At 37.1% G+C, this 24604-nt stretch overlaps 1 protein-coding gene across 1 annotated transcript in view; it reads right to left on the bottom strand.

Moving 5' to 3' along the window:
- Nucleotides 1-233: 233 nt before the first annotated feature.
- The window catches only part of RASEF (RAS and EF-hand domain containing), a 44673-nt gene continuing 20302 nt past the window's right edge, over nucleotides 234-24604 (bottom strand). Inside the window, exons 6-17 of the mRNA XM_048054463.2 lie at nucleotides 24109-24224; nucleotides 23292-23360; nucleotides 21857-21941; nucleotides 20933-21024; nucleotides 16481-16715; nucleotides 15358-15495; nucleotides 15114-15261; nucleotides 14088-14169; nucleotides 12659-12773; nucleotides 11643-11762; nucleotides 7765-7841; nucleotides 234-5093 (exon numbers count right to left, since the gene is read on the bottom strand). Coding sequence (XP_047910420.1) covers nucleotides 4985-5093; nucleotides 7765-7841; nucleotides 11643-11762; nucleotides 12659-12773; nucleotides 14088-14169; nucleotides 15114-15261; nucleotides 15358-15495; nucleotides 16481-16715; nucleotides 20933-21024; nucleotides 21857-21941; nucleotides 23292-23360; nucleotides 24109-24224 — 1386 coding nt within the window. The 3' untranslated portion in view covers nucleotides 234-4984. The remainder of the gene's footprint in view (nucleotides 5094-7764; nucleotides 7842-11642; nucleotides 11763-12658; nucleotides 12774-14087; nucleotides 14170-15113; nucleotides 15262-15357; nucleotides 15496-16480; nucleotides 16716-20932; nucleotides 21025-21856; nucleotides 21942-23291; nucleotides 23361-24108; nucleotides 24225-24604) is intronic.

Genomic DNA, 24604 nt, shown 5'->3' with positions numbered 1-24604 from the left:
CAGCTACATAATTGCAAGCCTTGTTTGGGACTCACAGTGATGGACATCTCTCAACAGAGATACAAACTGATGACTACTTATTGAGGCTAAGTATCCACCACTTAGCATCACTCTTACATGCTCTTGGCTGCAGAAATTGGTGAATCTTAACCACAGAAAGCTGACAAGTCACAGATGCTATGTCAGATTGCAGCCCATAAGCAGTGGCAAAAAGAAAATACAATTCAGAAACGTAGCTATTGAAACATATTTTATTGTACAGTAATTTTCAATATAGGGAAAGTGTAGTTCTTTTTAAACACATACATGTACAAAATTACAGTGGATGCAGTGATCACTCATTTGGAGGAGGAACAAACTTCATGAACACCACAGTTCTAATCGTAAACAGTATAAATTAAAGTTTCAGAAGTTTTCACAATTTAGAGCTTTATAAAAATTTGATACATGCCATTGGCACTGAGTTTCTTCCTCATACTAGTATGAAAATACATTGCTATTTTAAATACTTTATATTTAGTGGGAAACTTCCACAGCTTGGGTTTATTGGTTAGTCAGTCACCTAATGACTAATTTCACATAAACTCAATTATCTATAGCTATAACTCAATGGGCAGAAATTATAGGAAAAAGACTTCATTTTACAAACTATGTAATACATTTGAACCTACATTTCACACATCTGAGACAAATTCTGTTTAACCATAAGGAGGGTTTTCTTACAAAACAAGGTATGTGAAAAAAAAAAAGAAAAAAAAAACACAACACCAGTAATGATGAATAATGATGTTACCAGTCCTGCAGATATCCATAAGTAAGCATTAGGATTACTATCACTTATAGTAATGCAGTGGGAGAGAAATACTAAAACCTCTAATGCTGTAAAACGTTTCTCCAGTCCATAAGTAGCCTGTACAGGGTCAGAGGGATAGCATTACATGCTATATCAAACCTGGCACAGGCAGTGGGAAAAGGCATTTGAACTGCAGATGAGTTACTGGATCTATTTTTCTAATTACTTATTATAGTCAGAAACATCTTGGAAGTAAGTTTCTTCCTAAGATAATAAAGTGCTTTGATGATATGAATAAATATCTCCCTTCTGTTTATGAATCAGGGATCTTTCACTGAAATTTGTTTCCCTATAAAGTTACCTAGCATCGTTGAACAGCAGGAGGTTGTGTAAAAGAGAAAACGTTCATACAAATGAACAGATTGCCTGCACTGGCACAGAAGCTGTTAGCTTAACTGGGGATCTGCATGCGTACACATCTACACGACGCTCCTTGAAGCAGTGGCCTGTAGATATTTTCCTTTAAATACACTTTAACAGGCATACAGATGTAAAACTGTAATTTATTTTTCCTAAAATAATAGAGGATTCTGTACTCTGTACAAAAAAATAGCTACATTGAAAAACATGTAATCCATGTTAGGCCACAACTGTACTTCTAAGAACAATTAACCAAATCTGCAACACATCTTAAGCCACTAATGTATGCTGAACAGGCACAAAGTGGTTAGAAGAATAGTCATTTATCAGAACGTTTTCAGGGTGTCTAACAAAAATTATTGCCTCAGATACGTGCACTATGCCACAATTAGGGTCAAAAACAATACAGGACAAAATAATACTTCCATGTCAACTGAATAAAAATAATATATTTACAGATCATGAGGAAAAACATGAAAAGTCTTTCCTCTTTGAATAAATATATGTATTAAGGGAACACATCCACTAACTAAAAAAATAGCTTTGTATGATTTAATGAATAGCTCTTACATACTAAACAAAACCATAAAAACATTTAAAGTACAATAGTGCAACCATGTCAGAGCATAAAGCCGATGTTTTTCACTTTACAATTCAGGTAGAAGGCAAGGTAACTTTTCAAAGCAAAACAATGGAAAGCCTCAAATATTCATTATTTCCATTTATAAATACATGGTTTTGTTTCCATATTTAAATATTTTTTCCAATTTCTTTTGCTTTAACACAAATTCTACCTGGTGTTATGTGAATATTCAGACTTGATGGAGCTGATCATAATAGGATTTCTAAAACCAGTTCCAACAGAGCTATAGTTATATCCCCATTCAATAGTGCTTTTTCTAGTAATTCATACCTTGATCATAAAACTAGTTCAAGGTAAAACTTTGTTAAGTTTCCAACCCTGAATCTTATTTAAAAAAAAACAAAAACACTGTTGCTTTACTTGACACACATAAAAATTACATAGCTTAAAAAAAGTGATTTGGTTTGCATAGTTTGGCCAAATATCACAGGAGAGATTTTGCTCATTAAAATAAATGAAAAAAGGTACCCAAAATGCCCGTGGCCCAATCTGGCAAAGAAAAAGAAAAAATAGGTCCCTGAATTCATGTCCTTCAGTGAGGCTCTCTACAGGAACACATATGCACATAGCACTCCGTATGAAAAGCACCTCAGATGTGAAATGAATTACTGCACATGCACACATGTGCTAACTAAGGCTAACTTAGGATCTGGAAGTCACTTTTGAAAGGGGTACTCCACATTGTTACCATATTTGTGAATAGAAGGTAGAGGGTAATCTAATAGACTACTGCTACTGAAATTAAATGATTTAATCAGCTATTGAAAGGAGAGTTACAAAGGCCACAGCCAAACTGTTCTTGGTAGCAGCAGATGGTAAAATCCACAGCTAACCTAATCTACAACTGGCAATAGTCCATCTTTGCTTAAGTGCTTGGGAGGTTGGGAAAAAACATATCCTGAAATCCTTCTTGCAAACAAATTTATGTAATTTTCTGTACCCAAGCAAAATGTTTTTCTGATGTGGGCTTGTCAAGAAGGTTTACACAAATGTATTTCACCTTATTTATAGCAGGCCAAGACCACAGACTTGGTCAAACACTGTGATTCACCCAATGGACCATAGAACACCAAGCTCCAGTCTCAGTTCTGTGAGTTAAATGAAGTTAGTAACACTGAAGAAGCAGTATTTTGGAATGCAAGTAACAAGCTTATAATCACGACCTTTTCTTCTTGAGAAAATGCAAACTCCTACACGTTGCGAGCATAAGCTCACTTGAGAAATCATTCATCTCCACCTCTCCTCTCTACTGCAGGAAGAACTATATGCAAGTACAACCCATATTGACTCTCCTTCCACCTTATTCCTTTGGAGAGAAGTTTTAGACACAAAGATCACGAAAGATGCCCTCATCAGTTAGCTCAGCTAGGCATGGTTTTCTACTCAGAGAAACTCCAAATAGCTTCCCCTCAATATTTCAAAGAGGACACTAAACATGTCTTTTTTTTAGGGCTGAAGTACAATAAAGTGAAATAAAAATGTCTTATTTCTTCCGGCACTAGATTTCTTTGTCACGTTAAGAACAAGCTTTCACATAACTACCTATTAGCTGCTCTGGATCAAGAGGCTCAAAAGGATACTTTAAAACACTGTTCCCCCTCCTTTAAAACAGTATTTTTTTTAACAATGATGAACCTTCCTATTTCTAAGAACTCCAGATTTTATACTACTGATAACATAGCTCAGGCTGTACAGTGTTCAAATATAGCACTGATAAAACACAGTAGCAGCTGTTGGTCATATGGGTTTCCATTAAGTCCATAAAACTTTACTCAAGGTTGATTTATTGAGGCAGGTTTCAGCCTGGAGATACTTTCTATACATAAACAGAAAACACTGAAACAGTTCACTTGCTCTTAAGGGGTCCTAACCTAGTCCCATCAAAATTAGTGAAAGCTGAGGATTGTACCGTGATTGTTGACAACAGAAATACCTTCAATTTCTACTACACTATATGACTGTTGGGAACTATTAAAAGCAAAAACAACTCAGCTTTTAAAGATCCTGACACCTCTAACTATCACCTACTGGTATCTCAGAATTTTCTTAAATTCAGGCTACAGTATTCTCATTAAGATAAGTGGTTGCTGTTCATTCCAGAGACTTTCAGTGAATAGCTCATACAGATGCTTGTGCATGTGCAGCAATTTTTCCACCTGCATGTGCAGCAATTTTTCCACCTGCATGTCTAAAACTTCAAAAATGTCTGAAGAATATCCATTTAAAACAGACTCCTCTGTGCTATTACAAACCCTCAATTAGTGTATAAATGGGAAGCATTTGAAAAACAAGCAAAAATTACAATCTCTATCTCTCTCTAACACTATTAATGATCTAGTCTAAACAAAGAGGCAGGTACTGGATCATTAATTAATCTCAGTAACCCTACATATCACAAGTATTATAGATCTATCTGGGATGTGGAACTGTAATGGCCCACGCAAATGTTAATTTCACTTTTAAGCTGTGTAGGATCAGAAATAAAGTCTGCTTCTCAGTTCTGAATCGTACCTTAAGTCCCCAAATTAAATAAATTTTATCTTGCCAACTTTTGTAAAATTAAACCAGTATCCCATACACCCACCTCTGTCTTCTCCCAAGAGACCATTCTACTTCATGCCCTGAACTTGTAACTAGGCAACATTTTAATGGCTTGGGGTTTTCTTGGGAAATGTTTCATGAAGGTGTAACTTAAGGCCTTCAAAAAACTAGGTACATGGGCACGAGAAAAAAAGATGCAATTTTTTTCTTTTGCTATGAGTAATATTATATTATCTTATCATATTCTGTATGTAAGAAATATTGAGCCCATAAAGAAACAAGCAGGTAAAGAAGATAAAATATATTACAATATTTCATGCACTGACTGCTGCAGTATTGATTCTGAGCTCACTTCATTGAATTACAATACTTAAGAAAGGTGAAATCAGAGCCTACAGGACAAAGCAAGTGTATAAATATGAATTAGTAGAAAGCAGAGGCTGGACTTTTTCCATGATGTACAACTTCTAAATACACAAATGTATAAATCCATAGTGAAAAGAATATATAATTGAAATCCTTCATTTTTTTTTTTTTTTTAAACAGGTATATATGTATATGAGTTCTTTAAGTCAAGAGTCTGTCACTTAAACATTGCAACAGTTTTTTGTGAGTGCTGATTTTTTGACAGGCATCCCAGCCAAGCTGGTTATTGACCTCGTATCATCTTGATTATCACTTCGTTTTCTCACTTCACTGTGAAGGAAAAAAAAAAACACAACACAATAAAAATACAGCCAGTGAATATATTTCTACACACATTCATGTTCACTATTTTGTTTCTGCAGGCATATCTTACACAGTTCACCACGACTTATTTATCTCCCATTAAAACACTAATACAATTGTTACTGCACAGAATCAACATGTCCCTTAAGTTTCCATTTGGGGGGATTGAATCAATATTTCTACACAAATCACTGCTAATGTCAGAAATACAACTTCTGATATGTAAGAACACCCAAGCATTCTTTTTTTCCCCTGTCCTTTTATTTTGCTCATTTTTCTTTCATTTTTTTGCTTCAGTACATTATGATAGAAACAGAGTATGTTCACAGCTGAAAGTATAACACTAAATAACTGCAATTTTATGTATGTATTTATCCTCAGAGGAAAAACACGTTTTGTTGGATGTTTTGTTATAAACAAAAACTTAAAAATTGTGTACGTAAGAATGATTATTGATCCTGTATTCTTACACAGCCACTGTCATAGGGCATCCTAGAAAAGTCAAAAGCAAGTTCTAGAATTTCTTGCTATCATATGTATGTATTACACATATACATATATAATTTAAATCCTCCGTATACCAGTAGAATAAATTCATGAAGTCCACTCAGAACACTGTATTATTCAATAAAACAAACAGTGGCAGAAAGGAACCCTGCAAAGAAGTAACAAATTAGTCTGTATGATATCTGCTCTAATGAAATGTTCATTTAGAAATTTAAATTTCAAAATGAAATGCTTTTCTCAAAGAATAAGGATTACAAACTGGAGAAATTGAAGCCAACCATTCCAGACCAAGTCTCTGGGTAGTATCTGAAGCATATAAGATTCAATGAACCTACTGAAGAAATCTAGAAATCTTTTTTTTTTTTTTGAGATTCTGAAAAGAAGGGCTCCAACTGCCAAAACATCTTTATCCTTGAAACAGTTAAACAAATTTATCATGGTTAAACATTAGAGATCATTTTCCAACTGTGATTAATGTTATGGAACTATGCTATGTATGTTCTCTGATTTATAATTCACTGCTGCATTCATGGCCAGGTTCCTGGAAATGACTCATTTAACAAATCAGCTGTTAACAATAACAGACAAATAAATGCCTGTGTTCTTGCTGCAACTGTGATGGAATTATTTTCCTGGAAATACAAGTGCTCTTGAAAGTCCAGTGTGAAGCAATGATGCTCTCCAGGAAGCCAGTATTTTGTATTTAAGCCCTGTTAATTAATAGTGTTCTAACACTGAATTAAAAAAAAAAAAAAGACAAAAAGTTTGATTATTCCATTGAACTGCTGGAAAAATCAGATTAATTTGGTCTGTAATTCTGACCTTGAGTTCCCCGTATTAAACTGAAAAATCCGTGCCTGAGGATTTCTTGTATATTACCAGCCCTTCAAAATAATATTGTAACACAGGCCAGCTTGGAAAGGTAGCAAAAGTGTAACATTTGGCTCACACTTTATCACAGAAATAGCACATTGCTAAATAGATATAAAGCAGAGTTTCTGTCTTTTAAATATTTAGAGACATCAAGGAAAATATGTGGGATTAGACTGGTCAGTAATAAAGCTGAATATATATTAACATACATGGAAGAATTAAGTGTTAATTATATGCATAATTATATGCAAGTTGAATTAATTTATGCACATGAAAGAATTAAGAAAGTAAATCCACATACCACTAAAAATATGATTCATTCACCAACCAGGTTTTAAAATTGTGGGGTCCATAACTAAGCTCTAATTTAAATATTAATAATTAAGACAGCCATGTAACCTTTGCAAGCAAAATTGTTACTTGATTAAACTGAGAATAAAACCCACCTTACATTATTGATAGATTTAACGTGGTATTCCTTTTATAATATCATTTGTTGAATTTGACATTGGCACAATTTTAAGTATGTACACGTGTGTACATACGTACATACTTTGTATGCACATTAATATATAAAATATATTCAAATATGCATATTCAAATATTCAGCCCAGAAAGCCAGTCATGGCTGCAACAAAAGAAGCATGGCCAGCAGAGTGAGGGAGGTGATTGTCCCCCTCTACTCTGCTCTTGTGAGACCCCACCTGGAGCACTGCATTCAGCTCTGGGGCCCCCAGCACAAGAAGGACATGAACCTCTTAGAACAAGTCCAAAGGAGGGCCACAAAGAAGATCAAGGGGCTGGAGCACTTCTATGAAGACAGGCTGAGGTAGTTGTGGTCGTTCAGCCTGGAGAAGAAAAGACTCTGGGGACATCTCATTGCAGCCTTTCAGTACCTGAAGGGGGCCTACAGGAAAGCGGGAGAGGGACTCTTTGTCAGGGAATGGAGCGATAGGACAAGGGGTAATGGCTTTAAACTAAAAGAGAGTAGATTTAGATTAGAGATTCATAAGAAATTCATTACTCAGAGCGTGGTGAGGCACTGGCACAGGCTGCCCAGAGAAGCTGTAGATGTCCCATCCCTGGAGGTGTTCAAGGCCAGGTTGGATGGGGCTTTGGGCAGCCTGGTCTGGTGGGAGGTGTCCCTGCCCATGGCAGGGGGTTGGAACTGGGCGATCTATAAGGTCCCTGTCAACTCAAACCATTCTATGTTTCTATGATTATATGTTTATTTGAAATTAGAAACACATCTACTTACCGAGCAAGATGAAGAACTGCTTCTACAATATTAGATCCATCTTTAGCACTTGTTTCACAGAACAGTGCATTATAAGTCTGTGAGTGAAAAATAAAATGTTAAGCCAACTCAACCGAAATGGTTCTCATCTGTATATGTATACTCAATTAAAAATAATTTCCTCAGTAACCCAACGAATTGGGACACGTATATTTAAATGAACAGGATTTCACTTCAGTACTGGAAAAAAAACAATTGCCTTTTAATTGTAATTTTTTATATTTGGTATATAACGAATTAATAAACTGAGTTAAAAATACATTGTAAGCTCAATGTCTGAACTGCATCTTCTTGTCCAAAAAACTGCAAAATAGGAAGACTTGCTAGGACAGGTTACTGAATCAGCCTGTTAGCTACTAAACTATATAACCTACAGCATCTGGTATTTTAGTTTAACCTACAGTTTAACCAGAAATATCATTCCATACGTAACAGACATGCTACCCGCCCATGTACAAATCAATCAACTGCACAATCACGCAGCAGCCGAAGACACTACAGATTCTACATTTTTTTTCTGCAAAACATGGGATATGTGCATCCTTTATCCAACATATAAAAATATGCATAAAACTTGTCCATGCTATTTATCTCAGTGTTCCATCTTTCTATTTGTAGACATGGTAGGAATGCAAAACAATCCCTCAAAAGTGAAAATATTCAATTTGAAAGTTGAACAAACACAATAAAAAAGGTTTTTAGTATGTTAACAGCAAAAGGAGAACAGGAGACAACATTAGTTTGTTACCTGATGAGATGGTAACCTAACAATTGGGATATATATAAAGCATAAAAATTTAGTGCCTTCTTCATCTGTCTTCAACACCAGTGATGGGTCCTGGGATCCCTGGAGCCCTGAGCTGTAGGACCATGGCTGTGGGAACAACAAACTCCCAACCAATCTCAACTTGTGCATGTTTGCTACTCCCACTGGATGCATATAAGTTTATCACAGAATGGCCGAGTTTGGAAGGGACCTCTGAAGATCATTTCGTCCAAGTGGGGCCCTATGGGATTCATCTTAGGATACTCAAAGAGCTCATTTATGTCATCACAAGACCTCTCTCAGTCATTTTTCAGCTGTCTTGGGAATCCAGAGAGGTACTAGTCACCTGAAAGCTGGCAAATGTCCCAGTTTTCAAGAAGTGCAAGGAAAGATCCTGGTAATTACAGGCCTAATTGTCAGTCTCACTTCAGTGCATGGTAAAATTATGGAGAAGACTATTCTGCAAGTTAGTGACAAACACTTGAAAGACATTGCAGTCATTGGTCATAGTCAACACAGGTTCACAAGGGGAAAATCCTGTTAAATGAACTTTCCTTTTATGACAAGGTTACCCACCTAACTGATCAAGGAAGCCAGTATATGTAAACTTTTTGGATTTCAGCAAAGCTTTTCATACTGATTCTCAGTCTACCACTAACAGTTGGATAAAATGTCCAGCATATGCCTAGATAAATACATAATGCATTGGCTGATGAGTTGGGCTCAAAGGATTATAGTAAGTGGGTTTACATCAGGCTGGAGGCCAGTAACTAGGGGGGTTCCCCAGGGCTCCCTTTTGTGGTGAGTTCTCTTCAATGTTTTTATAAATGATCTGGACATGGGATTCAAATGCATATTAAGTAAATTCACAGATGACACTAAATTAGGAGGAACTGTTGACTCCCTCAAGGGCAGAGAGGCCTTGCAGAAAGATCTCTAACATCTTTATCAATTATCTGGACAAGGAGATCGAGATCACCCTCAGTAAGTTTGCAGACGACACCACATTGGGCAGGAGTGTTGATCTGTTTGAGGATAGAAAGGCTCTACAGAGGGTTCTGTATAGGCTGGATCGATGGGACGAGGCCAACAGCAAAAGCTTCAACAAGACTAAGTGCCAGATCCTGAACTTGGGACACAACAACTTCATGCAACACTACAGGCTGTGGGAAGAGTGGCTGAAAAGATGTCCATCGAAAAGTGACCTTGGGGTATTGGTCAATTATCAGCTGAATATGAGCCAACAGTGTGCTCAGGTGGCCAAGAAGACCAACAGCATCCTGGTTTGTATCAAAAATAGCGTGGCAAGCAGGACTAGGGAAGTGATTGTGCCCCTGTATTCGGCTCTAGTGAGGCCACAGCTCAAGAACTGCGTTCTTTTTTGGGCCCTTGTACAAGAAGGACATCAAGGTGCTGGAGCACATCCAAAGAAGGGCAATGAAGCTGGTGAAATGTACAGAGAACAAGTCATATGAGAAGCAACTGAGGGAACTGGGGTTATTTAGTATAGAGAAAAGTGGCTCAGTGGAAAGCTTATCACTCTCTACAACTACCTCAAAGGAGGCTGTAGCGGGGTGGTGGTCGATCTTTTCTCTTAAGCAACAAGCAATAGGACAAGAGGAAATGGCTTTAAGTTGCACCAAGGGTGGTTTAGGTTGGATATTACAAAAAATTTCTTCACAGAAAGGGGTGTGAAGCATTAGAACAGGCTGCCCAGGGAAGTAGTTAAGTCACCATCCCTAGAGATATTTAAAAGACTTGTAGATGTGGTGCTTAGGGACATGGATTAGGAACTTGGCAGTGCTAGGTTAACAATTGCACTTGATGACCTTAGAGAACTTTTCCAACCTAAATGATTCTATGATGCTATCTTGATAGACTAGAGTGTTGGGAAATCACTAAATGTATTAAATCTAATAAAGGCAATGCCAGATTCTGCACCTGATATAGAATCATACAATCACAGATATGGGGCAATCCTGGATATTTATACAGACTGGGGGTAAAGCAGCCCCACAGAAAGAGATACGGGGGTTCTGGTCGACATCAAGTTGAATATGTGTCAACAGTGTACCCTGACAGCCAAAAGGGCCGACCATATCCTGGGGTGCCTCAAGCATAGCCTTGCCAGCCAGTCAAGGGAAGGGACTGTCCCACTCTACTCTGCACCTCAAATACTGTGTGCAGTTTTGGGCACTACAATATAAGAAGGACATAAAACTATCAGACAGTATCCAAGCAAGGGCTACAAAGATGGTGAAGGGTATAGAGGGGAAGATGTATGAGGAGCAGCTGAAGTCCCTTGGTTTGTTAAGCCTAGAGTGGAGGCTGAGGAGTGGCCTCATGGCGGCCTGCAGCTTCTTCAAAAGGAGGACTGGAGGGCAGGCACTGATCTTTTCTCTCTGACAACCAGTGACAGGACCCAAGGGAATGGCATGAAACTGCACCAAGGGAGGTTCAGGTTGGACATCAGGAAAAGGTTCTTCACCAAGAGGATGGTTGGGCACTGGAACAGGCTCCCCAGGGAAGCAGTCATGGCACTGAGCCTGACGTAGTTCAAGAAGCATTTGGACAACACTCTCAGACATGTGGTCTGATTTTTGGGTGGTCCTGTGTGCAGCCAGGAGTTGAACTCAATGATCCTTGTGGGCTCCTTACAACTCAGGATATTCTACAATTCTAAGCCAGGCTAAGACTCTCACCCGCTCACTAGTGTGCTTCATTTCATTGACAAAATTGCATTGGCAACTTCTCTCTGGAAGCAGAAAAGCTCAGTATCCTAGTATCCCCTAGTATCCTAGTATCCATCCTAGTATCCTAGTATCCACTCACTTCCGACCATAAAGACTGAGAAGAATATCCCAGCCTATAATTGAGTTCATCTCGGTGCAAATTTAGGACAGCAAACACCATCAAAATAGGACAGCTTTCATTAAAATTATCCATGAATCCTAATAACTAGATTTGAATAAATGACCAGAAACTTACTTTTGTCTACAAGCTTTTCACAGAGTTTTTGGATTATTAAGTTATTAAAACCATTTTATACTTAAAAGGTAGACATAGATCTTACCATAGCCAGCTTTTCTCCATAGTTTATAGGCACACATTTTTGCCCTTGTTCTGTAACTGCTTGACGGAGATCTGCTTTGTTTCCTACCATCATAATTGGGATATTCTCATGAGTTGCATCCTGTAAAAAGGATTTTACTTCTTTATTGCTAGAACACTGAGAATACAAACAGGTAACTAGCATCATCGTGTCATACTCACTTCCTTCCCCACAAAAATTCTTGTGCACTTTCACAAAAAATGACAAATTATCTAAGTCATGCTGAGAACTTTTCATGACATAATCCATACTTGAAGCAGTCAGTTTAATATCAGCCCGCAAAGATCTGCATCTATAAGCCCTGTTACACAGCAAGGAGTTTCATGTGTTAAATTATAGTAATGGAAACAGTTATTATATCTAAAAGCTTTATGACAAAAATGCTACGGGAAGAGTGATCAACTGTTATACAATGATAAAAAACATAATTTGCTTTAAGAAGAGGAATTAAATATTTTGCTGACACTTTCCCTCCAATTAACCAAGTCTCTTACAACAGCAAAATCTTTTTCATCAAATTCAAATTTGTATTAAAATAAACAAGAAGTACTAACAGAAAGAAATACTAAAAATTTCACTTGGACTATAGCTGATTTAGAGTATTTAATATACTGTTTTAAAATGCAGAGGCTCCATGGAATACTTCAGACACAACTGGGATTCTGATATGGTCTCTCATGTTCATTTCAAAAGGAAGTGAATGGAAACAGTGTGATTACATGATACTCTTTCATTTTAAAGATGTATCAGTTTTAACACTGATTATGTCAGAATACGCTTTAATACCCTTAGAACTTCAGTTTCCCTTGAACTTCTACAAGAGATTGAAGTTTGGCTAATTCCATCCTTACTGAAGTTTCATAAATCAAGCAAGTCAATCTAAACGGACTCTGGAATTCTAAAGTAAAAAAATAAGCTTTCCAATGGGAATAAATGCAATAAAACACAGTCTGTAAGTTGCATATTAAGGTCCTTACCTCAATCATATCCACCCACTCTCTCACATTAAGAAAGCTTTTTTCACATGTTACATCATATAACAGTAAGACACCATCTGCTCTTCTGAAGTATGATTTAGCAATACTTCGGAATCTTTTAGAAAAAAAAAAAGACTTGTCACATTTTCAAAAAAAAAATTAAGATTTAACAACATTACATATTACATTTATTATTACTTTACATATTACATATTACATTATTATTTAACAGCATTACAGTATTACACTACTGAGTAAGATTCTCTCCACATCATAAAATGTGTTTTCTCAAGCTTTTTTCATAACTAGTTCTGGAAAGCTGCTTACGCAGCTCTCCATAAAAATCCATAGGATTCTATCCTAATCTTATAAAGAACCTTTTGTATGAAAACCATGTATAGTGTATCTATTACAAATATCTACTTCTCACTGTATTTTTTAATAGCTGGCAAGGGTTTTTTGCTTACGTATAAGTTCATAACTTGAATGGGTTACTCTGATATGTTTAAAAAATATGAAACCAATAAACTTATACCAGGAATGAATCCATCAGTTATCTTTAGTCATGTACAGACATCATAACACAGTCTACTTAACAGCCATGCTGCAATCAGGTATTTATACATATATTAAAATATTCTTCACAAACTTATTATGTGGGAGGAGAATGACTTGGCCTCTGACTACCTATGTCACATAAACACTCTTTTAGGCAAAAGTAAACACATACAGCTCAATACACATCTTTGCCAGTGAACAGATAAAACTGACTTCTAAGGCGTTAGATTAAACCCATAATGAGCTACAAGGTGCCAATGAAGTAATGACTCTGCAAGAAAGTATGTCATAGGATTCTGTCAAATTCTACACAGCAATTTGAAGTACATTGCTTGCACACTCAGCAGTCTGTACAATTCTGCCATATGTTGTTTGAAATCTTTGGAGAGAAGAAAGATTTTTCATATACTAACTACAATGCAAATCAGGGCCAGAAATTTCAAGAAAAGTGTAAGTAAAGAATATCTCAAGGATAAACTTGTTCAGAAATACAGATCTGTAAGGACAAAGAAGGCAAAAGAGTAAAAATGGAAGAAAAAATGTACATCTATTCCATCTTTTTGTATTGCAAGAGAGGGACATATGGATGTAATTAATTAATGCTGTGTTGAACCTCAGCTAGCTCTCTCTGCAGAGAGAAAAGACTACCTTGGGCATCACCAAAGCTAACAAATAAACACTCCACCTGTCTCAGTCTCAGCAGTGCAACAGCACATCTGTCTACAGACATCTACATATGGTGGTCATAATGACTTATTTACTATCGATCCGTGTAATATTTATTGGATTTTTTTTTACCTAGATGAAAAAGGTAATACGTAATTTAGGAAAAAAAAAATTGAAATGACCGAAGTTGCATGTAATCACTGACCTCTCCTGCCCAGCCGTGTCCCACAGCTGTAGCACTGTAGGTTCTCCATCAACAATTAGTCTTTTCATTTGAAAATCCACCCCTGAAAAGAATAATACATGTAGTCTAATGAAAAACATCAAAAACCTTTAAGAAACATAAAAAATTGAATGTTAACTGCCATATTATGTAGCACATATTTCAAACTACATCTCTTGTAATAGATTATCTGATTTCAATAATTCACATCACCCTGAGCTGCAAAAATCCCATGAATATGGCAATGCGTACTTCATTTGTACTTAGAAAAACATTTGAAGGCATATTTTTCCCACACATTTTCCCAGGTGCACTGATACAAATCTGGCATTATGATCAACAAACAGGAAGATCCCTCTGCACTCCATTTTGCAAAATACTTTTATAGATTAATTTTTTTTATAATACAGACTTTATTTCAAATCCCCCAAAAAAGAAAAAAAAATTTACACAAAAATTCTAAGACAAAGCCAATGAAACAAATAGATAACTATGGTTTGATTGGAAGGCAAACACTGAGTCTTTGGAAACAGTAAGACACGTTTCTTAGCTGACATCTATATTAATACACACAACACGACAGTCAGAAATCTCTCCAGCTTCAATGACACTTTGAGAAATGGAGATAAAGAATAGTACTAAAGAAATAAAAGGTGAGTATGAAAGACTAAGGAAAGACAAAAGAGCTGAGGAAACCAGACAGCCATGAAAAATGTGAAAAAGACGTTCTAATGTGTTCTAAGTTCATTACTCTGAAACTGCATTTTTTGGTACTTTCTGTTGTTCAGGAACACGCTTTGTGCTTTACAAAGAGGAAGTAGATCAGAGCACTGCCCTATTATCCACTCAAAATAACAGTTATGCACTTCTAAACTTTAGTGCTTGATTAGATCTTACAACCTAAGAAAGTGCAAGTGGGTATTGAGCAAACCCTAGCAATCTTTTCACCCACTACCTTTGCATAACAGCAGTGATATTCACGTTAGAATTTTAAGTGAACAACTGTACCTAGGGTTGCACTGGTATTGCCTCTAAATTCATTCTTGCAAAGTCTCATAAGGAAACTGGATTTTCCCACTGCTGCATCTCCAGCAAGAACAATCTTGTAAGCCTTCTCTGAACTTGGGTATTTTGGAGTACATTCTGTTGCACCTGACTGAAAATACAAAGAATCCACTTGATTCACATACACAAATATTTAAAATACAGTTCTCTATATCAATCACTTTTTTCCCCGTAAAGAACTGGTTACCTGAGGAGTCAGAGCAGATATGTATTTCCTTGTTGAAGCAACTGAGCTGCTTCGACTTACTGGTCTTGAGGGCTTCCAATCTAATATTGTACTTCCATTATCAGGACTGTATGCTTCTTCATCCCTGATCTCTGGAACCTGAAAGTATAAGCCAATGTGTCACTTTCAGTGCAGAAAGTATGCTCTTTTTTGGAATGACACTGCTAAGACTGATTGAAATCTTTTTGTTTGTTTGTTTTAAATAAAGGATCAAACAAAACTCTGTAATTCTAGTTGAAATTCTGTTCTTATTCTGATCCTATATCTGAGAGTTTAAGCAGCTGTCTTAAGTCATATACTCTCCTAGGAGGATAAATAACACTCACAGCCACTTCTACAGCAGGTTCAATAGAAAACTCTATTAGAGTATATTTCAGTATTCTCTGATGTGTTCATTTTTCCATCTTGAGAACACTAGCAAACTCTGAAGAAATCTTGTAAGAACTTTCTGTAGCAGTTCCATACACTAGCGGAACTGCATTTGCTGTTTACTAGAGCCGACATTCTGTCCTTGAATGTTGGCTACTTGGGACACAAGTTTTAAGGACAGGATCCAGCTAAAGCAAATTAATGTCCCTATGGAAAATATCAACTTCAAAAATAATTGCAATTAGCAAATACTTTATTTCAAAGCTTATTTTACAAAAAATAAGAGTTTCCCTACACGACATTACTGTATGCCATTAATACTCAAGCTCTCGTATATGTGATTTTTTCATTCATTGCTATAGCACAGCAAGAGAAAGTGAGCTGAAACTTTCTACAGAATCTGCTTTTAAATCATTACAAAAAGATCTCCTGTCTCCAGGTTGTTCAACAACCTTCAAAAATATTAAATGTAATTCAAAAACGATTTATTGCTTCAAAAGTCTACTAGAAAAAGTCAAAACATACATTTTCTCTTAAAGAGGAGTAACTGTTTAAGAACGCTACAAAAAACTGTCACTAATATTACCTAAATACATGTAACCCACATACTTAGGTTTTATCTATGGGCAAATTTCCATTTCATTTTAAAAATAGGAAGTGGATTTTGTCTCCAACCAAAGGTCTTTCTTAGAGAGGCAGTAAGTCTGGCACTTACATCTGTATCAGAAGCATCACCACCAAAGCCTTCTTGCATACACTGCGACCTTTGAAAAAGCCTTTGCTGCCTGTATTCCACTTCTGAATCATATTCATTTGAATCTCTCAGAGTAGACAAACCACTGTCAAAACAGCTCTCAGGTAAGCTGTCAACTTCACAGTTTATCCTTTGCATGGGGTCACAGAGGGCTAAAGAATCATAATCTTCATCCACACATGAAGAATGAGATGATCTAAAACACAAGTATTGAAAAAGAAAGACAACAAATGAATTTTATTTCACAATTGTTTTTTTCCAGCAAAATCTGAACCATTTCAGAATGTTCAGTTCTTAGAAATGCTAACTATAAAGTTTAAGACATATGTCACTGCCCTACTTTGGCTTTCTAAATATTTTTTTCTAAAATCATATTTCTTAGGAATCTCAGATTATATACTTACTGCCCAAGTCTCATTAAGAACCCCAGTTTATTTATATGCAGAATAAATAATTGCTTAAAAAAATTCTGAAAACTGACATATTATGACATCAAAGGCAGAAAATGACTGTACATTGCTGATGGTTTAGCTAACTTTGGCCTTGATATGAGCAAATAATAGCAAAACACAAAAAATAGTCATGGTATACTGTATTTTATTTATTCGAATACATCCAGGCTTTTGCTCACAGAGGCACAGGGGCCAATAATTACTAACTACAAATACAGAAAAGAGGACAACTGAGTTCAAAAGCTCAGAGATGGTAGAAGAAAAAGCCACTGTTTTGTTACAGTTTGGTAGACCACGCAAAACTTTCTTTACATGAAAGCCCTTTCTTTCCTCTCTCCCTTCCTTCAAAGGCCATCTTTTTTATTTTCATTCTGGATGCTATAGCATAGAAAAACAATTAAATGGATGCAGTAATGACTATATGGCTTACAGAACAAAACGATTTACTTTTTAATTGTGCAAAAGAAGCTACAGAAAAGAAAGATAAATAGAACAAATCTTAAAAGAATCAATCTTTTAAAAAAGTGTATTAGGTCTATAATCATTATCCTGCTCTGCACCAAGATAGGGACAGGCACAAATTAAAGTGAGGTAGAAAAGATCTCCAAGTCACAGTGAAGAAGACAGAAACAGTTTGGTTCTGTGCTACGGGAATGGATGTGAAGCACTAAACTGCTACAACAGACAATGTCAACAACAGACAGTGTCAGCATCAATCCTTGTAAAGTTGGTTTTCTGCCAGAGAGGCTGGGACCTCCCAATACAACGGCACACCACAGAGGAGCACAATGGGGAGAATCATGGAATTATGAAGCTGTTACTGAATCAAATGCAAGTACCCAAATACAGGGGTGATAGAGTCATCATTGTCACACACAACAACATGCAGAACTGTTTAATTTCCTTCTTTGCAGACTATTGAATAACCACATGAACAAGCATTATCCTTACTGTGGAATATCACAGCACCCTTGCAATTTGTATTCACATACCTGCTAGCCTATAGCAAATTACTGACATACAAAAAATGGTGCATGCAGTAACAAAGCTAAGCTTGTCAGACATCCACTGAAATAAAGGTCTTTATTAGTCAATTTTCAGCCTCACTGAAGCATGGATTCAATGCTATTTCATATGTGCTTCAAGTGAGTTAGACCAAGATGTATTATGCAGCTAAAAAAGAAAAAAAATGTACTTACTAACATAAATTGCTTAGAACATGTTAGAATGCAAATCAGTATCTCTTAATGCTGACCTGATGTCAGGAGACAAAGTACTGAATATGAACAGGTTTGGGGACATTTATATCTCCCTTCATACTATTAAATCATACCTAATAGGAGTAAGTTTTATTCCTGCCACATAAACTCTCTTCTAAAGGAGCTTGCATTTCTCACTTTTATGAAAATGGAAGGATTAGGATTAGGATTAGGCCTGTCAGTTTGACCTCAGTGCCAGGAAAGCTCATGGAGCAGATTATCTTGAGGGTCATCACGCAGCACTTGCAGGGCAAGCAGGCGATCAGGCCCAGTCAGCATGGGTTTATGAAAGGCAGGTCCTGCTTGACAAACCTGATCTCCTTCTATGACCAAGTGACGCGCTTGGTGGATGAGGGAAAGGCTGTAGATGTGGTTTACCTTGACCTCAGTAAGGCTTTTGACACCGTTCCCCACAACATTCTCCTCAAGAAACTGGCTGCTCGGGGCTTGGACTGGCGTACGCTTCGTTGGGTTAAAAACTGGCTGGGTAGCCGGGCTCAGAGAGTTGTGGTGAATGGAGTCAAATCTGGTTGGAGGCCGGTCACTAGTGGAGTCCCCCAGGGCTCGGTACTGGGGCCGGTCCTCTTTAATATCTTTATTGATGACCTGGATGAGGGCGTCCAGTGCACCCTCAGTAAGTTTGCAGATGACACCAAGCTAAGTGCGTGTGTCGATCTGCTCGAGGGAAGGAAGGCTCTGCAGGAGGATCTGGATAGGCTGGACCGATGGGCTGAGGCCAACTGTATGAAGTTCAACAAGGTCAAGTGCCAGGTCCTGCACCTGGGGCGCAACAACCCCAAGCAGAGATACAGGCTGGGAGATGAGTGGCTGGAATGCTGCCTGGCCGAGAAGGACCTGGGAGTATTGGTTGATAGTCGGCTGAATATGAGCCAGCAGTGCGCTCAGGTGGCCAAGAAGGCCAACAGCATCCTGGCTTGTATAAGAAGCAGTGTGGCCAGCAGGTCTAGGGAAGTGATTGTGCCCCTGTACTCGGCTCTGGTGAGGCCGCACCTTGAGTACTGTGTTTAGTTTTGGGCCCCTCGCTACAGGAAGGACATGGACGTGCTCGAGCGAGTCTAGAGAAGGGCGACCAAGCTGGTGAGGGGTCTGGAGTACAAGTCTTACGAGGAGCGGCTGAGGGAGCTGGGCTTGTTCAGCCTGGAGAAGAGGAGGCTCAGGGGCGACCTTATCGCTCTCTACAGTTACCTTAAAGGAGGCTGTAAAGAGGTGGGGGTTGGCCTGTTCTCCCACGTGCCTGGTGACAGGACGAGGAGGAATGGGCAAAAGTTGCGACAGGGGAGTTTTAGGTTGGATGTTAGGAAGTACTTCTTTACCGAAAGGGTTATTAAGCATTGGAACGGGCTGCCCAGGGAGGTGGTGGAGTCACCATCCCTGGAGGTCTTTAAAAGGCGTTTAGATGTAGAGCTTAGCGATATGGTTTAGTGGAGTACTTAGTGTTAGGTCGGAGGTCAGACTGGATGATCGTGAGGTCTCTTCCAACCTAGAAATCTGTGAGACTGTGATACTGTGATTGCACCAAGTAGCAGTTATTAATAAATACTCTCAGAGAAGGACAACACTAACATCCAAAGATATTTTAGTAATTCCTTCCCTAACCTCAGAAGATTACTCAATCTAATATGCAACTTAGTAACGGCTGGCTCTCACAAAATTCCCCAACAGAGGGAAATTGGTATTATCTGCGTTCAGCAGAAGGAATCATTCTGTGACAAACAAAATTTTATAGCCTGCAAACACATGGAAACAGCAGAGCAACAGTACTGAATGAATGTGGATATTATTAGTGTGAAGCAGAAGACAATTCAATCACTACCAAAGACTTTAATCCCACTGGCAAAATATAAAACACAGGCTACTAAGAACTCTAAACAGAGATCTCTGTAGTGTTTGAAGTAATACCAAAAGAACAGTAAGACAAAATAATCTATCATTTGAGTAAGGACACACACAGCAATTCCAGCTATTTCAAAACAAAACAAAACCAAAAGTTTCACAAAATAGCATGACCTAGAGCACTCAAAGTTGTACCCAGTGCCCAGTGATGTCAATGAGAGTCTCTGCAATGATCAGAGGAAGTTCTGATCAATGACTTGCATTCATTAGGTACAAAACCAATAAAGCTCTGACCAAATATGATACTTGTGTTTAGATAACTTCCTGTTCTCTGTGGCTTTTATCCTGTTAATATCCAAATGCATTCACTATTCTTGCATGTCACTGGGAGATGAGGATGTTTATTCTCCTGAAAAATTAGGCCTATATACTTTTGTAATAATTATTACAGGAAAAAAAAACAGACACATAGGGTAAAGATATGAACAAACCTGTCTTATTTCCTAAGTACTGAGGAGGCCAGGTAATAGAGGTCCTCAGTAGATTTTTGTTTTTTTGCAGACAAGGATGGGAGATTAAGAATAAAACTAGCAACAAAATAATCTAAGATTAAACAAAAGGCTGTCTGAACTTTCTGCAATTTACCATTACCACTGAACAGAGTTTTCCTGAGCTGAAATCACTGAAAAGATTCCATTTGACTTCACTGTACTTTGGATCTTATGCTATGGCCACATTTATTTTGAATCAGGAAGAATTGTTTTCTCTCTTATTTGACAATATTTGATTTTCTAAGACATTTGTGATGCCTAGTCTTTTTAAACTTAGTAAAAGCAAACCTGGCTTACCTGTCATATCGTGGGTTTAGAGGAGACTGTCCACCACTGCATTTGGGACTGCTTCTAGAAATGGTACTTCCTGGTGAGGTGTTTGCTAACCGCTGAGACAGATACATAACAAATGCTTAAATTTGATGAACATACGGTAAGCATCTACATTCATCATGATAAAAGCATCAATCATCAAAATTAGTACTGTATATTTTCATGTATATCCAACCACTTATTTTTAACTAAACATCATCCTTTAAATATGACTGGATGCCAAAAGGTCCACTACATCTACTATTTAGGCTCCACTGTTGCCATAATACTGGACCTGCTAGCCACACTCAATCACAAGACGATGGAATTTCCAAGAGGATTATTTCATTAACTATAGCTATGAGATTTCGAGATCTCAATATTTTGAAAATATCATGTTTGAGATCTCAGTATTAAACATATCACATTGACTACTACAGTAAGAAGGAAAATGTCACCAGCAGAGATGTAGTTTCCCTCCCTTGCATGCGTTTCAGGGCATGGCAGCAAATTGAATCCCCATTCAATTTTCCCCCTTTCCTGGCCAATATTCTCTCTGTGGGCCCATTATTCTGGCTTCATTCTTCTAAAACAGTTACTTGTTTTCTTGTTGATGCAAGAGCTTACCCGATTACTAGTTTTGGAGATTAGCAGGTTTCCACAAATACAATATAATAATAAGTATTACCACAAAATAGCAATATAGAGTAGATTTTTTGTGACTTTCAGCCCTTCCATTCTCTAATTTGAAGGATGTTGTGTTACATCTGTTACAACAGATGCCTGTACAACTGCGATAGCCCTGAGTGAGGGCCTACTACCAGCAGTCCCTGTTAGTCTTTTAGTTTGCATTTGGTGTACTATTTCTTACAGCTAAAAGTATAACATTACAAACTTATAATTACATACCAATGACCTGTTGAACTTGCTAAAACTGTTTTCGAGTGCACTTCTTAAACCGTCATTGCTGTCATGTAGTTTTCTGTTAGCTGATCTAACAAGGAAATATAGTTTAACTTGCAGGAGTATAGCAAAGAACAATAAATATATATATAACTTATAGCAAAGAAAAATTTGAAAAAACACATCTTTTTTTAAAAAAAAGCTTTCTTCTTCTTTAGGTGAACAGCAAGGAGTAATGTGGGACCAGAATTGTGATGTCAGATAAACAAATGATTGTTGATAAAATAAAGCACTGTAAAGTTCAGCCTCCAGTGGCAGTCTGGGAAACCCTGTTTCACTTCCATGTTACGACCTGTGGTCATCTGAGGGGTTGAAAGACACACACAAATAAACACCTATGGGGGAGTAAACTGATACAGACATTCCTGAAATAAAACATAACTATCCTTTAAGTGTTGCTGAGACTACTTTAAACACAGATGTGATTCAGCTGCTTGAAAGAAAGAATGTGATTAAGAATGAACTAAAGATATAACAAACTATTCATTGTGATCCACCTTGAAAGCAAAACTCTCTGTGTGCCTTGTATAGTACTACATACACTTACTACTTTCCAGATAATAGTAAGACTGGGAGTTACTGGAGAAGAAAAGTCAATAAAAAAGGGGCCAAAGTAATGATATTTAGAATAGTATGGATAGACTCAAATCTCATTCAGTTTATCAGAAAGACATAAAAGTCAGTGAGACTAAGAAAAAAAAATAGGAAAAGGAAAAGGAAAAAAAAGATGTTGGTGGTTCCACTGTGACACACTACCAAATACTAAACTCAAGAAGCTGCCACCTGTGCCGGATAAATATTCAATACCTCCTGGCTGCCTGAGTCAGTGGAGAGCTCAGTCTAAAAGCAAATGGCACAGGATGACTCTCCAAGTCTCCACATAACAAGTAGCATGAAAAAAAAAAAAGAAAAAAACAGAAGTTTTAGAATGCATAAACAGAACATGGGTAGGCTACCAAAAACTTGATTGTATTGAAGTTGTCTGGTGCACAATTACTTTAAGCTAAAAATAAGAATCAGGAAAATGCAACTAATGCCATTCCAAATGGATTCAGCCTTCTCAAAGTGAGTATTGATAGGCCTTTTTTTTTTTTGAGGAAAAGAGGAGCTCAAACAAAAACATCAAGGAGAAACACAAAACTTAGATGCCATAGCAGTATCTTCTCATTATTATCTGACTTGAGTATAGAGGAACACAAACTTAAGATGAAATAATAAAGATCAGCAGACTACCTTCAATGAGCACTGAGGCCATTTTGGTACTTTTACTTGCTATTTTTGCCAAATCTCATACTAGCCTTTTTCAGAACTACAAAAATATTTATCTATGACTATGTTGAGACAAAGCTTGTTAATAAAATCTGAATTACTGAGGACTTACTGAAGCATCTCAATTTGTCTTTCCAGATTATCCCTGTCTTCAGTATACTCACGGATCATTTCTAGGTCTCTGAAAAAAAAAAAAAGTTATACTTTACAGAATACCTTCTTTTATTTTTATACTGCTCTTGGCAGAGGGCTACACTCAACAGCTAACATTTATAAAGGTGATGAGGGGGTGGAAGGAAGATAATTTTTCAAGATAATTCTGAATTCAGTTTTGCTATGTTTACATCCTTGCTGAATTCTGTTAAAAGCAGTTTTACACAAAACAAGTAACTTGGTAACTTAATTGATCTATGCAAGTAAATCTCAACAAAGACTGTGAATGAAAAGTAAAAAAAAAAAAATCAACGAAATCATATGAGGTGACTCACTGAAATACCTTTTGTGTTTTATGAAGGTAACAGTGTATTGACACTGTTATAAAGACTCTTAAATTACCCTGAAAATCTAGAAGCAGCTCTCGTTTGCTCTCAGAAAAAATGGTTGAGATGAATGTGGGAGGCTCCCAAGACTATTTTCCCTAATATTCACAGAGATACACATCAGAGTGCAAGTCATGGAGGAAAAAACTTTTACTCCTAACTGAAGCCCCAGTAAAATCAATGGGCTTCCTTGAACAATTATCAAAGTTTGCATCATGTTCAGAACTTGCTCTCTCAGAGACCTGATAAGCAAAGTGAGTAACAGTCATGGTGTCAAATATGTACCTGCCTACCGCAAATTTAGAAAATAAGTTACCAGCTTTACCTAGTAACTGTATCAGATAAAAGATTTTTTTTCCTGGTGAAAATAATGAAGTAGGAAGATCTTACCTCTCCGTGTTTAAAGTCTGATCTGCATACTCGCTTTTCAAGCTATCTAATTCACTCTGTAGAAAAGCAATATTTGTCTGTGCTTCTAGGAGATCTTTCTTAAGTTTCTGATTTTCCTATAAAAAAGGAAGATGTGAGATAAAAGCTGTCATAATCATCTCCATAAAATGCTGACATATTATAATACTTAAATAAAAGCCATCATAATCAAATAAAAATGAAACACTAGGAAATCTCAGCAGAGAGGAAGAAAGAGAAGAGGAGCACTCTAAAACATCAGAGAAATCTGTAAAGTTATAAGCAAGAGCCACAATGGATTTTGATTTTTGGATTTCATAGTCGTACATAAATGGGGCTATGTCATTTCAAGCCATTTCTAAATGTAAAACCTAGAATGTGCATGCATCTATATAGAACTGTTATTTTTTTTTCCAAGTTAAAGATCTCTATACACATATCAACAACCTTAAAAGTTTATCTCTTAGCTTAATCATTA

The sequence above is a fragment of the Anser cygnoides genome, chromosome Z, assembly GCF_040182565.1.
Source record: "Anser cygnoides isolate HZ-2024a breed goose chromosome Z, Taihu_goose_T2T_genome, whole genome shotgun sequence".
NCBI classification, from domain to species: domain Eukaryota; kingdom Metazoa; phylum Chordata; class Aves; order Anseriformes; family Anatidae; genus Anser; species Anser cygnoides.
Note: the sequence above shows the minus strand (reverse complement) of the source record. Positions and strands in the feature narration are given on the sequence as shown.